This window comes from Cuculus canorus, chromosome 18 (assembly GCF_017976375.1).
Source record: "Cuculus canorus isolate bCucCan1 chromosome 18, bCucCan1.pri, whole genome shotgun sequence".
Classification (NCBI taxonomy): Eukaryota; Metazoa; Chordata; class Aves; order Cuculiformes; family Cuculidae; genus Cuculus; species Cuculus canorus.
This window is the reverse complement of record NC_071418.1, coordinates 10,467,491-10,482,952: the sequence shown is the minus strand read 5'-3', so window position 1 is coordinate 10,482,952 and position 15,462 is coordinate 10,467,491. Positions and strand designations below refer to the sequence as shown.

Genomic DNA, 15,462 nt, shown 5'->3' with positions numbered 1-15,462 from the left:
TCCTCCACGCTCCTGTAAGTGGTCCCATCTCACACATTAGCCAGCGAGAGTTCAGAGAATTCCAAGGGGAGGAGAGGGGCCAGCAGCTGAAGCGAGGCCGCCAACCTCACACCGTGCTCGAACCCCTGTTTCAGTACATGCCTGCACGTCCCGCCAGGATGCCGCCGAGCAAAACTTTGCTCCAGCAAGCGCTGGCTCTGCCTTCTGCAGGTTTGCCCAGCCCGGTGCCAAAGGATGCAAACTGCTCTCCTCTCCAACAAACACTCACTCATTTCTCTACTGCTACCACCCCCCTGTGACGCTGCTGCCTGCTACAGCAGTGACACAGAAACTAGTGCCATCCCTGACTGCGAGCCCCACAGCACTAAAACATCTGGAGCCATCCGTACATTCCTTGCTAATGAGGCTTATTTTGGGCGGTCGGGGCTCTGTGGGCTGGGTGAGCACGCTTGCTTTCCAAACAAACACAGAGTAAGAAGGGTCCTGTCTCCAGGGACTGGGATCTAGCCTACCATTAAAGACAATCTTCTGATCGTCAGTCTGAGATCTCAGCTGATAAATTATATTTCCCAAAAGCAAAGCGGAGACATGCAGAGTGGTAAAAGGCAGCCGGGAGGTGTGTGGGTCACATGCTGCATCCGAGCTGCTCCGTGAATGTGGGAAAGTGCAAACACTTCGGCTCCAGTTCTGGAAATGGTGCCAAAAGCAGCTCTCTAAGCACAGGAGACATAGCAGAAACTCAGAGCAGGGGAAAGAGCAGCCTGTTTTGGCTGAGAGGTGGGGATTAGAAAGGGTGGAGGAAGCCCAAAAGAAGAGCACATCGTTCCTGTGCTCCTCAGACACTTCTCTTCTTGGAAAAATGCCTCGTCCAAACAGAGTGGAGCTTTGGAGAGAGAATCATATGATCATAGAATCATCAAGGTTGGAAAAGACCTCTGAGATCATCAAGTCCAGCCATCGAAAGGAAAAAAAAACAGCTAGGAGTTGACCATTTGGTCTTCTCTGCCCAGACAATGCCTTTCTCCCTGGCTTCCAAGGTGCCTGTTTCAGAGTCTGAGGCTGGAGAGGAATTACCCCACTGTTTGCTCAGTACAGGTTGGAGATTTAACAGAGAGCACACTGCTGCACGGTTCCCAGCACTCCCAGCTATGCCAACAGTTGTCTTGTATTTGTTATTGCAGTGCTGGTGACAGAGGACTGTGCTGCTCCAGGGAGTGTGGTGAGTTCACAGGGAAGTGCTGGAGGCAAAGTTGGAGGTGCCGGGTGGTGGCTGTCTGGACCGGAAGAAGAGGAGGTGAGAAAGTAAGAATGTTCACAGCAAAGCCCTTGAATTTCACATTCAGTTCTGGAGCCCTCAGCAGAGGGAGGACATGGAGCTGTTGGAGTAAGTCCAGAGGAGGTCACAGAGATGATCCGAGGGCTGGAGCACCTCCTGTACAAGTACAGCCTAAGAGAGTTGGAATTGTTCAGGCTGGAGAAGAGAAGGCTCCAGAGAGACCTTAAAGCAGCTTTCAGGACTCAAAGGGGCTCCATGAAAGCTGGGGAGGGGCTCTTGATAAGGGAGTGCAGGGACAGGATGAGAGGGAATGGTTTTCAGCTGAGAGAGGGGAGATGGAGATAAGATCTTAGGGAGAAATGTTTTGCTGTGAGGGTGGGGAGGCCCTGGCCCAGGTTGCCCAGAGCAGTGGTGGCTGCCCCATTCCTGGAGGGGTTCAAGGCCAGGTTGGATGGGGCTTGGAGCAACCTGATGCAGTGGGAGGCTCATGGCAGGGGTGGAACTGGATGGGCTTTGAGGTCCCTTCCAATCCAAACCATTCCATGATTCTATGATATTGCTGGAGCGATGCAGTCACCACTCGACCTAGAAGAAGGAGGAGAATTCCACTGTGCTCCCTGTGAAGGGGCTCGAAAGCTGCCCAGCTCCCCCAGCTCAGTCTCTGTACGAGTGCGGCCAGCAGTGGCCACCGCCTAAATAAAAGCAGGCGCCACAATAAATTTAAAAAATGCTTTGTGTACAAACATGATTCACCACAGGCTGTGCTGGGAATACTGGAAGATTGATGCCTTGTGCAAACACTGGGTAGAAAGATGTGGATTTCTCACTTTGAATCTTTTCCGTGCGATCACTTAAAATTCTTACAATGCTTCAGCTTAAATTTCTAGACTAAAATAATAAGAAGAATTTAGGAAGGAAAGTGAGCTTTATATCACTTTAAAGGGCTCCAATGCTAATCTAGCACGGCAGGGGTGAGCTTTCATGGACTCATTTAACTGTGTCTGTGGCATCACCTGAAACAATGCATCACGGGCTCTGCTGCCATCAGTGCTGCCCTTTCCCCAGGTGAGGTGAATGAACCCACTCTCAAAACAAGCATTTTAAAACTACGTGAAATGCAAGATTTTTCTCTGGCTTCTTGTATAAATTTTGCTCTGTCATTATGATTTTATGGACTTGCTTCCTGTACCCTACCCTGGTGATGAAGAGCATTGGCAACAGAGGGTTTGAAATGTAAAGGGGAAGGGGCAGAAATCTGCAGTGCCATCAGCAAGTCAGCAGATCACATGGGGCTGGGAACAGAAGAACAAGGACAAAAATCCTGCCTTCAAACAACGGTGCAACTGCGGAAAGGAGAAGAGTGATGATTCTATGATTCTATGATACATGATTTGTTTAATGTTTACGTGATTGTTTAACAGACCTGGCATACATCAAATACCAAGGATGCTCAACTGCAACCTCTGGAACAGCCGTGCAGTGACTGAATGGAGCAGCATTGACTCCCCAGCAGCTCAGTCATGGGAGGCACAGCCATCGCGGTGCAGCAGACCCTGCCAGAAGCCACGCGTCTATTGGAATGTCATGCAAAATCCTCTCCCTAGAGACCCGTTTAAACCTGAGTGTTGTGGCTGGGCCGGCTCACATCGTGAGTGCCCACAGGAAATACTGGAAGAAGGGAGTTAAAAAAGGCTCAAAGCGGAGCACACGTGGGATTAGACAGTCCAAGGGCTTGGGAGGGATTTTAGAGTACCAGCTACCAGAAGTAGTAACATCACTATTGCTAACTCATGGAAAGCTGGTGTGGAGAGAACAAACACCCCAGGGGACCTGGGCATTCACTAATGTCTGGGAAATCTGCTGGAGGAAAACGGAAAGTACCTGTGAACGAAATGATAGAAACTACAACTGAAATGGAGTTAAGCATTATCCCTCCGAAAATTCAAACGCTCCTTAAGATGGTTGTGATTTACAGGAAGAGAGCAGGCACGGTGGCAGTCAGGGTGGCTGATTCATTCCTTTGTCTTCAAACGGCTTTGGTGCTCCCACCAACAGATGACACCCAAGAGGTAAAATTAGGAAGCAACCCATACTCATCAAAACTAAAAGCACAGCATTTTCTTCAATTAGGTGGTCTGAAGCGCTTCCTCATTTGGAGACCCCAGCACTGACAGTTTAGGTGACATTTCCAGTCTTTCAAAAGCAAGAAAAAGATCATCAGAAATGAGCTTGAATTGCAAGTTTTCCTACTTAGGGCCAGAACACACTGGAATGTTTTACAGAGTAGTTGGTGTTGCTCCTGCTGCACCACTAATAATTACATTATGGATGTCATCAGTTAATTACTCTGACAACTAACTTTACTTCCCCTTGTGCTTTTTCCACATCAGACAGACTCCAAAGGGGGAAAACGCAGCAGGTTTTCTCCTAAAATCACAGACCAAAAGCGTAGGAATGAATCCACGTGGATGGATTTACTCCTAGTTCCATATGGGATATTTTCAGCTACTTTCTGGCACACAGTGCAAAGGAAGAACCAAAGGAAAATGAAAATCTCAGCAGGCCATGTAACACACAAAGTGGTTGAGTAGTTTTTATTGCAGCTTTTAATAAGAGAGTCTAACAGTAGAATTTGAAGAATCTTAGCGAAACTAGGAACGCCTCCCACAACAGATACTGGGAGTTCAGCTGAGCCCAGTCTAAACGTAACCAATCTTGCGGACAGTTTGGGGAAAGGTTTTGCGCATCCCCATGCACTTCTCCTGGTCAATGAAGAGTGTGTTGGCTTTGGCAGCCAAGTCGTGCTCCAGGGTCGACTTGAGATGAGCCAGCTTCTGCAGCGTGTCCTCAGCATCTCTCAGCCGATGCTGAAGGGTATGGACCGTCTCATCGATTTCATAGACTTCTTTGACAAGGCTGGAAAACAACAAGGAACCTTCGTTAATGATGCCAGTACAGAAGTGGTTTCTAGCATGGCCCCTCAGGCACAGGATTCCCTTTTGGCAACCTCAGACTATCTCAAACCCTTCATTTTTAGCAGAAGAATGGGAAAGCTGGGGAAAGTGTGAGGCTCAAGGTGCTGCCGGGCACTCAGGGCAGCCTGCTCCTGCAGAACCCCTTGGAGTGCAATCCCAACCATCTCACTGTGTCCCTGCAAGGATTTCCAGTGTCCCAGGGGAGGAGAGGACAGCTCTTCTTGCTCCTCCCTATGGTGCACCCTTTCTTGCAGTTACCCAGCAGAATGGAGCTAAGCTCTCTCAATGTGGGACTGTTGGAGAGCAAAGGGCTTATCCTCTGCTGCTGACCCCGCACTCCTTCCTTACCGCAGCTGGGCGTTGTCCCGGCACAGCTCTACGTTTGGTCTCCACGTGCGCTCATCCAGACGGGTCTGAGCCACTTTAAAGGGAGCCATTTTGTCTCTAATACATTTTCGAATGGCTTCGATGTACATCTTCATCTGGAATATTTCCTGCAGTGTCTGGCGTGAAAAGAAACACATGCATAAATTAAAAAATATGTTCTCAAATGAGTACATCATTTCCCTTTTCTCCTGACCGTCTGCAGAATAGAACAGGTTCAAGAAGCAGACCCTGGGCTCACAGCACCGTCACCCTGCCACAGATCAGTGCAGTAGAGATTTCTCTTCTGGAAAAAGCCTCTCTTTGCTGTTGCTGTCACATCAGAGGAGGTTTGGGAGCAGTGATGCATTTATCGAATTACCACTTCCAAAAATTACTGCTTGCAGGAACTGATCACCCGTCAACAGCAACTAACAGAGGGAAGGTTTTAAGTGGATCCTCATCCAAGCACATGGCAGCAGCCCCCGGTGCTGCCAGCCCAGCCTCCTCTGTGCTAATCAATACGATGTTTCCCAATGCCATGCCCGGTTCAGGAAGCTTTCCCTGAGACCCACCAGTCCGGGCCATGTGCCCATCCCTCATCTCCACTTCCTCTGCTTGGCAGAGCAATACAGAAGCACACAGGAACCCAAACACAGGGTGCTGAGACTGAAAGCGCATCTTTGGAGGAGCAGCGAGCCTGCAAAGCACTCAGCAGGGACCCCAGCAGGGGCCCAGCCAAGACTTCCAGCAGGGAAGCCAGCACTTCTGCAGTACCAGGAGACACAACCAGCACTGGCATTTTCTGCTACGAATCCTTGTGCTGCTCTTCTCCCAGAGGCTGGTGGAGCACTGGGACAGCTCCCGGGGAAGCAATCACGCCGCCAGGACTGACAATATCCCAGCAGCATTTGGCCAATGCCCTCAGCCCCACAGTGTGAACGTTCAGGTGTCCTGTGCGGGGACAGGACTTGGACTCGATGACATTGGTGGGTCCCTTCCAACCCAGGACATTCTATGAGTCCACGTTTCTATGAAAATACAGTATTCCTTGAGATGAAATTACAGTGCCAACTCATCCAGCTCTAAGAGAGTCCCTACTGAGGACTTTGAATTTCTAACAGAAAAGGATGCTATAACCAGCGACCGTTCCTCTTCCTGGGCCAAATCCGCATGGAGGATGGTGTCGCCAGGAAATGACAGTGTCACACCGAAAGGGAGGAGTCCAAGCTACCTTGCTCAGATGGGTCTGAATCCTGTCCTTGGCATCGGCTGTCTCAGCGATGCGGTTGCTGAAGGCGACGTTCACCTCATTGAACTGGCACATCATCTCGTTGGCCGTCACCGCCAGCAGATCTCTGATGTTATTCCGCATCTTGGCAGAGGCTGCCCGTTCCTTCTGGGAGCGGAGGATGTTGCCATCCGTGAACTTGGCCCATGACTCTGGCAAGGAGATCCTGTGGGTGGAAGGAGAGGCTCCTGGTTAGCCCGTGCTGCTAAAGCTGTCCATGGAGCCTACCAGGGAGCAGCGTGGATTAAGTGTTGATTAATCTACGCTCCTAATTGGACCACATGAGAGTGAAATATCTGAACATCATTGGTTCAATAATGCTTATCGAATGATGCCATATTCATGAAGACAACTGTGATACTTATGAAAGCTAGAATGAAAGACTCCCACAGACAAATAGAGGTTTGAATCCATCTCGCATTTAGATGCTGAAGGCGTTTAAGTGCCCAGAGATTCAGACCTGCCACAAAGTGCCTGCGCCTGTGTGAGCAGCAGCTTTCTCCTCACAGCCCTTTGCCACTCAAGGCGTATCTCTGCAAGTGCTGATTTGGGTCACCATTCATTTACCACAAAGCCAAAGCGCAATTCCTGGCGCCCAAAAGCAGCTGAACTCTATCAGCTGAACAGGACCATGTTCTCTTGTTCTTTATCTTCTATGTCGCTTTGGCTCCCTGCCAGGCCCTCTCTGTGAGGGTGGGGAGGCCCTGGCCCAGGTTGCCCAGGGAAGCGGTGGCTGCCCCATCCCTGGAGATGTTGAAGGCCAGGATGGATGGGCTTGGAGCAACCGGATCCAGCGGGAGGTGTCCCTGCCCATGGCGGGAGGTGTCCCTGCCCATGGCAGGGGGTGCAACTGCACAGACTAGAATGTACCCTCCAACCCAATCTATTCCAGGACTGTATCACCCTGGGGACAGCCTGCTTCTCACAAACTGCTTGGTGTGCACTTACGTGGCATCAATTCGCTCCACCCCTCGGTAGAAGTTGATGCCTTCAGAGGTGTTCCTCAGCTGGTGGCACCTTTCATCGATGCGGTGGGCCACCTGCTTGTCAGCCAGGTCCTTCTCCAGCTCATGCTGGGCCATCCTGTTAGACCTTCAACATGGAAACAACGGCCGTCAGTGAGGATGGAGGGGTGGAACAGCTCCCTCCCCATTCCACTCCCCCACAGCTCCTGCTTGGGCAGCAATATCCTCCCACTGAGCATCATCACCACCTTCCCGGGGAGTCTGCATGGGTTTTACACCTGCACAATGTGGGCAGAGGTCAGGCCCTGCTGGGGGGGTCACACCACAACTGCAAATGCTTTTCGGCCCTATGGCATGAGGTAAGGAGCTCCTTACCTGAGCTGGTCATTTGCCATATCCAGGCACTGCCGCATCCTTTCCTGGCACGACCTGATGACATGGACTTCCTGGGCAAAGGAAACATGACCCCGTCAGTGTCCATACACCATCATCCTGGTCACACCCATCCCCTCAGACCTCTCCAACCTTGCACATAGCAAGAACTTGCCCGGTTGTCTTTCTGCCCAAAGCAAACAGGCAAGGAGTGGAGAAAGTACCTCCCAAAACTCAGCCTACGCAGCTGAGCCTGTGTGCGGTGACTGGGAGGGGACAGAAGTACGCTGTGGCCACTGCTGTGACCTTTGCATTCACTTTCAGGGTAGGGTGATAAACATGGTTTCATCTTGACATCCGTGTCAAGTAGTGGTTAGTTCTATTGCACTAAGGGGGACTGAGGAGCCAGTTGGAGAAAAAGGCTGCAAACCCCTTTGAAGGCAGTTTAGGCAAAAATAGCTTTAAAAGGTGATCTGAGTTGCCAATCTTACCGTGAGAAGCTGTTTCTCCACGTCATCATGGACTAGGTCGATGCCCAGCCTCTTGTCACGGTGAAGCAAGCACTGCTCCGCAACCTGTTGGGGACAAGCCGTCAGTGCTGGCTGTAGGGGCAGGGTTCCCCACAGGGACAATCCCCACCTCAAGTGATGGAAGGAAAGAAAAGATAGGTGGACACAGAGGTGACAGCAGGGGAAAGAACTGCCCCTGGCAGCTGCTTTAGCTGGCAACAAGCAGCCAAGCTGCAGCGTCGGCATTGGATCAACATGAGGGAGTGCACGTGTCCCCCATGCAACCACAGCTGAATGCAGGGACCTGTGTCAGCCTCGATGCCGACCTTGCCAGAGCCTCGTAGCAAGACATGGGCTTTTGTCTCCCAAATCAGGAGTTTGGATATACCGCTCATAAATATATTTGGTCCAACAAATACTGTTCTGATGTGCTCGGTGTGTGCAGGGGGGAGATGCAGCAGATGACAAGGGGTTTCTTTATGGCTAACTTAACTAATGGTCTCTTAATAAAAACTTTCTAGAAGTTACAAAGCTGCAAGGAAACTTCATTTAAGCTTTGAACGGCTGCAGCTATTTCAGCAGTAGGGTACAGCCTGCAGCCCACGGCACAGGGTGCTTACCTGTAGAGGGGCCTCTGTCTTGGCCAAGGCTCTCTCCAGTTCTCTTATCTCACCCGTGAGCGCGTTGGTCTCCTTGACCATCTCATCCAGCTCACGGTAGAGCTCTGTTTTCCAAAATTTCATGTCATTGATGCGCACTTGAAGGGTTTTAGAGCTTTCTTCCTGTGTTTTCTTTGTCTGCCAGTTTTTATCCTGAATGAGGCGGGAGGTATCAAGCCTCAGAAGCTCGGCTGACTGCCGGCAAGCCTTTGACTCTTTGTAGTTGGTCTGGTTGGACTTGTGCCAGTCGTCAGTGGTGTAGCGGGGGAAGAGGGTTGTTCTGCTGGAAATCAATGGAACCCCCTTGCTGCTGGTTGACTCCTGGGGAGTCTTGGAGTAGGGAGCCAAAGTGGGCTCGATAGTGGCTGGTTTGTAGTAGGCACTGGGTACCCGAGGGAGCTTGCAGCTCTGAGGCAATGGGTACGAAGGCAAATGGTTCTTATTGCGTGAACCCACGGTGCTGATGGCAGGAAGAAAGCCATTAGATGTTGATCTTGGATGGGCGCGTGTTGCGCCTAAGGGAGAGCCGATAAATTCCATTCTTGAACTCTGCTATGCAGATCTGTGTCCTGCGCAGGGGAGAAGATGGAGAAAGACAACCACACTCAGTCAGCTCATGCGCTTGCGTTCCTTCTTACAGCAACTCATGCAACTCCTGCCTAGAGGTTCCATTGCTCCTCCTGGACTACCCTGATCTCTTTGCACGTGTAGGCGAGTTGAGAGGTCGGCTTCTTTTAAAAATCATAGAACCGGGGCAGACCTTCTAGCAGCTTCCAGCACTGAGAGGGGCTCCAGGAACACTGGGACGGACAAGGATATGGAGTGATGGGACAAGGGGGAATGGCTTTAAATTGGAAGGGGAAATATTTATATTAGACATCAGGAAGAAATTCTTCATGGTGAGGACGGGGAGGCCCTGGCCCAGGTTGTCCAAAGAAGCTGTGTCCGCCCCATCCCTGGAGGTGTTTGAGGCCAGGTTGGATGGGGCTTTGAGCAAAATCATTCAGTGAGAGGTGTCCCTGCCCTTGGAAGAGGGATGGAAACTGGATGGGCTTTGAGGCCCCTTCCAACCCAAACTATTCCATGATTCTACAATTCTATGAAAAAGGAGGAAAACCCTTGGCTATGGACCAGAGTAACATTTCCCTGTTTTCCAGCTGAAATAAATGCCCCTGCGTGCCCCTCAGGATAGGTCACTCCAGGGTAACAGCTTCTGCCACTGCGACCACCAACACATAACAGGAGCCCCTGCCCACCTTTTAGGGTACGCCTGGCTGAAATAAGAGATGACGGAGATTGGCAGAAATCCCTGCCTTTCTGGGTCCCTCCCCCTCAGCTAAAGCGCATGCTCACCGTTAGCTGCCTGGGTGTGGGGTACACTCCAGCAGTTTGAGGGTGCCCGGGTGCTGCTGCTCACTGCTGCGCTACCGGACTGAGTGGCAGCACCGCTCGGCACTGTAATATCCCCTCTGCCCTTTGTGACACGCGCGACCAGGGGAGCGGTGCCCTCTGTGACACGCAACCAGGGCAGCGTTGCCATGGGCGCAGGGCACTGGGTTCTGGCGGGGGGACTCCCTGCAGCTCCCATGGCAACCTGATGCAGCCACTGGGCAACCCAGTGCTCTGGAAGGTCAACCCGGTGACACCTCTGGGCAAGAAAAGACCCTCACGTGTCTTCCTAGTTCCTGTCCTGGACAACCTACTGCCCTTGCTGGACAACTTGGTGTCCTTGGTGGGCAATCCAGGGCCACCTCTGGGCAACTCAGTGCACCCTAGGGGCAATTTAGTGCTATGATTCATGGTTTGACACGCATTTTATGGAGGAGTTCTACTGCGCCTCCAAACAACACCCATGCATGTGTATCTCTAAATCATAGAATCATGGAATGGTTTGGGTCAAAAGGGATCTAAATCCTCATCTAGTTCCAACCCCCGTGACATGGGCAGGGACACCTCCTAGTGGATCTGGCTGCCACGAGCCCCATCCGAGATGGCCTTGAAGACCTCCACGCATGGGGCAGCCACCACTGCTCTGGGCAACCTGGGCCAGGGCCTCCCCATCCTCACAGCAAAACATTTCTTCCCGAGATCTCATCTCAATCTCCCTGATCATGAGCCCCTCCCCAGCGTTCCTAGAGCCCGTTTCCCTACTGGAGGCTGCTCTAAGTTCTCCCTGGAGCCTTCTCTTCTCCAGGCTGAACAACCTCAACTCTCTCAGCCTGTCGTTGTACAGGAGATGCTCCAGCCATTGGATCATCTCCATGGCCTCCTCTGGACGTGCTCCAACAGCTCCATGTCCTTCCTGTGCTGAGGACCCCAGAACTGGATGCAGGGCTGCAGGTGGGTTCTCAGCAGAGCAGAGCAGAGGGGAAAAATCCAACCCCCCAGACATTCACAGAGAGAAATAATTATCTGAATAAGTATTTCCAGCTGAAGAGCTGCGGAACATTCTCCACCTTGTGCGCATGTCCCCAGCTGGCAGTGAGGAGGGCTCAGGGAGCTGCCGAGATGTGGCCCTTTCCCCGGCACATGGTGGGATATGCATCATTTAAGAGAAATCCCTTCTTTCTGGGTCCCTCCCCCTCAGCTAAAGCGCATGCTCACCGTTAGGTGCCTGGGTGTGGGGTACACTCCGGCGGTTTGAGGGTGCCCGGGTGCTGCTGCTCACTGCTGCGCTACCGGACTGAGTGGCAGCACCGCTCGGCACTGTAATATCCCCTCTGCCCTTTGTGACACGCGCGACCAGGGGAGCGGTGCCCTCTGTGACACGCAACCAGGGCAGCGTTGCCATGGGCGCAGGGCACTGGGTTCTGGCGGGGGGACTCCCTGCAGCTCCCATGGCAACCTGATGCAGCCACTGGGCAACCCAGTGCTCTGGAAGGTCAACCCGGTGACACCTCTGGGCAAGAAAAGACCCTCACGTGTCTTCCTAGTTCCTGTCCTGGACAACCTACTGCCCTTGCTGGACAACTTGGTGTCCTTGGTGGGCAACCCAGGGCCACCTCTGGGCAACTCAGGGGCAATGTAGTGCTATGATTCATGGTTTGACACGCATTTTATGGAGAATAAAAGGCTCCGTGGAGACCTTAGAGCAGCTTCCAGTGCTGAAAGGGGCTGCAGGAAAGCTGGGGAGGCACTTTTTCCAAGGGTATGGAGTGATGGGATGAGGGGGAATGGCTTTAAATTGGAAGGGAGAAGACCTGGATCAGCCATCAGGAAGAAATTCTTCATGGTGAGGACGGGGAGACCCTGGCCCAGGTTGCCCAGAGCGGTGGTGGCTGCCCCATCCCTGGAGTTGTTCCAGGCCAGGTTCGATGGGGCTTTGAGCCCCGTGATGCTGTGAGAGATGTTGCTGCTCGTGGCAGGGGATTGGAACTGGGTGGGCTTGGAAGTCTCTTCCAACCCAAACCGTTCCATGATTCTATGAAAACATCCTCAAGCCACCGTGTTGCCCAAGCTATTGGGTTTTGCATGTTTGGCTTCAGCAGTCCCAGCCGTGACCCCTTTTTCAGTCTCCTCCAGAGTTCCAAGAGTGGCCGCTGATGCTCTTAGCGTGATGCTGCTCCATCCCCTGCAGCTCCCTGCTGAGGGACACAGCAGATGCTGCAAGTCTGCACGGACTCGAAGAACAACTGGAACAAGATCATGTGAAAGAAATATCACAGGGTGTTTGCCTCGGTCTGGGGATTTTATCTAAGCATCTCCTGCTGGCTCTCCCAGAGGCTGAATCTGGGGCTCGCTGGGCTTTGGTTGGAGCCAGGGCACCTATTCCTCTGCTCCTATCCTGACCAAATCTTCCTTAGTACTTTGCCAAAGTTTTTTCCCTCCCTTTTTGTTTTCCTCCTCGTAGCAACAAGTTTGCATTTTTTTTTTTTTTCCCTGAATGCTGATGCTGTTTTGGGAATTCTCTCTCCCTGGGGCATAATGAGCTGCATTAGCAATGCATTCTACTAAATACTTCCAGGCTCACTCCTGACTAGCCTGGTGGTGTCCCTCTCCCCCCCTCACACCCAGTTTAAAGCTTTATTTAGGAGCCCTGCTGGATTTCTGATGAGGATTTTTGTACCCCTACGAGACACGCGTGCCCCATCCTGGGTAAGGAAGCCTGGAGATGCACGGGCCAGTCCACCATCAAAAAGCCCAAAGTTTTGCTCCTCACAGCAGGTTTGGAGCCAGGCATTAATCAACTGATTCTTCTTGATCTCTCCCTCTTTGTTCCTTATTGTTGGAATGGAGGTAAACACTCCTTGTGCCCCAGAGCCCTTCACCATTTACCCAGAGCCCTGAAGTCCCTCTAAATTGCCCTCAGCTTCCTCCTCTCTATGTCACTGTGGCCTCTTTGAAACACTGGCAGAGGGTAATAACCTGTGGGTTTCCCCAGGGAAGGCAGTTTTCTAGGGCTGTCTTTCCCCGAGGCCCCCGGCAGGCAGCAGCCCTCCCTGGGCAGCGGGTGCGCTCTGCAGACAGGGCCCTCTGCTCCCTTCAGAAGGGATCCCCCAAGACAATCCCTCTCCCCTTCTTTTTCTCAGAGGTTGTTTTGGTGTTCTTCTGAGGATGGCGCAGCGTAGGGAATGCTTCTAGGCCGTGGGAGCCATCCTCTTGGTCTGCGGGGATTGGTTCCGCTTGCAGTGCTTCGTATTTATTCTGTGAGGGAACCTGGGGGTTTGCTGTGTGAATGGGGACAACAGGCTTTCTGCTGCGGGCAGGAACTTGCTGCCATTCCCCATCTCTTTTCTCCTCAGCGTTGCAGTTGCTGGATGGGCAGGTCACAGCTGTGCTTGCTCTGGCAGCTGCTCAGCCTGTGAGAGCGCTGCTCCACTGCTCTCTTTCCCTCTCACGCTCCCTGACAGGCCTCAGTGCGGTTCCTTCCTCCCTCAGCTCTGCCACCAAGCAGAGGAGTTCCCCCACGCCAGCACAGCTCCCACAAGTGAAGTCGGTGCCGGTGGTGGGATTCCGTGTGGGAGGGGGCGCTCCCTGCAGCCCAGTGTCTGGGTGGCTGCATGTGCCGCCGAGGCTCCATCCATCCTGGCTGGTGCGGCACCTGGAGCAGCTTTAATTGTATGCCAGGTGGCCACCATGGTCCTCAGTCCCTTCCGGACGGCCTCCAGCCACTCTCTTCGCCCTCCCTGCTCAAAGTGCCGCTCAAACTGCCCCCTTTTTCCAACACACTCTGCACCTGTTCGTCCTGCCTGGGTTTTCCTGGGCTTTCCCTGCCTCTGGGAAGAGCCCCACGGCTACAAGTTGTCACCCCGCCGCAGTGCTCACCGTCCTGCTGCTGGATGTCATCCAAAGAGCGACATTATAATAAATATATTAATATACTGTTCACATAGGTCTTGGCAGGCTTTGATTTCACCCAAATTCGTATCAGACACCTCCAGGACGTTCCGTTGGAACAAGTCCAGAGGAGGCCATGGTGATGATCTGGGGGCTGGAGCACCTCCCATATGAAGCCAGACTGAAAGAGTTTGGGTTGTTCAGCCTGGAGAAGAGAAGGATCCAGGGAGACCTTAGAGCAGCTTTGACTACTGAAAGGGGCTCCAGGAAAGCTGGGGAGGGGCTCTTGATCAGGGGCTGAATAGTTTTGAGCTGAAAGAGGAGAGACTGAGATGAGATCTTAGGAAGAAATGTTTTGCTGTGAGGGTGGGGAGGCCCTGGCCCAGGCTGCCCAGAGCAGTGGTGGCTGCCCCATCCCTGGAGGGGATCAAGTCAGGTTCGATGGGGCTTAGAGCAACCTGATCCAGTGGGAGGTGTTCCTGCCCGCAGCAGTGGGTGGAACTGGATGGGCTTTAAGGTCCCTTCCAACACGAACCATTCCATCGTTCAACTGATTTTTCTTTTCTTAGGCAACAAAACTGCTCAAGCTCCTTTCTGAAGAGCTTCTTGATAGACTGGCCCTGTCTGTTGGACTGGATCCTGGGCTGATCGAAAGCTCGGCTTGCATCAAGTAACACTGCCGTGGGTTTATGAATTTATTGTCCTTCCTCCAGCCAGTAAACAATTAGTTTTCAAACCCGGCTCTGCAGGGTTTATCGGAATGATGCAGGAGGGTGGAAACATGGCTGAGGGTTGCAAAGGAATGTCCACAAGGTAACTGTCTCAGCAAATTGGCTGAGACGGCCAGCACGAAACCAGCAATAGAAGCAGGCACGGTCATTCTCCAGAGTGATGGCATTTAAAGAAACTAAACAACCCGTCAGCACAGAAAGGCGGCTGAGGCAGAGGGGGATGAGAAGAGTGAGCAATGACAGCAAAGCATTTGATGGTGGGAAAGAAAAGGCATCTCTCACACAGAAGCAGGAAAGCAGGACGATTGGATAGTACACCTGGCATACATCAAAGCCAGAGGATGCTCAGCTGCAACCTCTGGAACAACCGTGCAGTGACTGAATGGAGCAGCATTGACTCCCCAGCAGCTCAGTCATGGGAGGCACAGCCATCGCGGTGCAGCAGACCCTGCCAGAAGCTACGCGTCTATTGGAATGTCATGCAAAATCCTCTCCCTAGAGACCCGTTTAAACCTGAGTGTTGTGGCTGGGCCGGCTCACATCGTGAGTGCCCACAGGAAATACTGGAAGAAGGGAGTTAAAAGAGGCTCAAAGCGGAGCACACGTGGGATTAGACAATCCAAGGGCTTGGGAGGGATTTTAGAGTACCAGCTACCAGAAGTAGTAACATCACTATTGCTAACTCATGGAAAGCTGGTGTGGAGAGAACAAACACCCCAGGGGACCTGGGCATTCACTGATGTCTGGGAAATCTGCTGGAGGAAAACGGAAAGTACCTGTGAACGAAATGATAGAAACTACAACTGAAATGGAGTTAAGCATTATCCCTCCAAAAATTCAAACGCTCCTTAAGATGGTTGTGATTTACAGTAAGAGAGCAGGCACGGTGGCAGTCAGGGTGGCTGATTCATTCCTTTGTCTTCAAAGGGCTTTGGTGCTCCCACCAACAGATGACACCCAAGAGGTAAAATTAGGAAGCAACCCATACTCATCAAAACTAAAAGCACAGCATTTTCTTCAATTAGGTGGTCTGAAGCGCTTCCT

At 52.2% G+C, this 15,462-nt stretch overlaps 1 protein-coding gene across 1 annotated transcript; it reads right to left on the bottom strand.

The window, feature by feature from the left end:
* Positions 1 to 3,966: 3,966 nt before the first annotated feature.
* Positions 3,967 to 8,950, bottom strand: LOC128853986 (tektin-3-like). The gene is made up of 7 exons (XM_054083423.1): positions 8,372 to 8,950; positions 7,734 to 7,817; positions 7,246 to 7,316; positions 6,854 to 6,997; positions 5,849 to 6,071; positions 4,600 to 4,754; positions 3,967 to 4,192 (listed from the first exon to the last, which is right to left on the bottom strand). The coding sequence occupies exons 1-7, from the start codon at positions 8,948 to 8,950 to the stop codon at positions 3,976 to 3,978; spliced, it is 1,473 nt and encodes a 490-aa protein (XP_053939398.1). The 3' UTR covers positions 3,967 to 3,975.
* Between the last annotated feature and the right edge of the window lie 6,512 nt (positions 8,951 to 15,462).

Excerpts from the sequence above, each read along its gene's own strand:
- LOC128853986 (XM_054083423.1), bottom strand. The coding sequence starts at position 8,950 with ATGGAATTTATCGGCTCTCCCTTAGGCGCAACACGCGCCCATCCAAGA. Across the intron at positions 4,755-5,848 it reads TTCAGACCCATCTGAGCAAG|ACACTGCAGGAAATATTCCA; the intron begins GTAGCTTGGACT and ends TTTTCACGCCAG. Across the intron at positions 4,193-4,599 it reads CGGGACAACGCCCAGCTGCG|CCTTGTCAAAGAAGTCTATG; the intron begins GTAAGGAAGGAG and ends GTTGTTTTCCAG.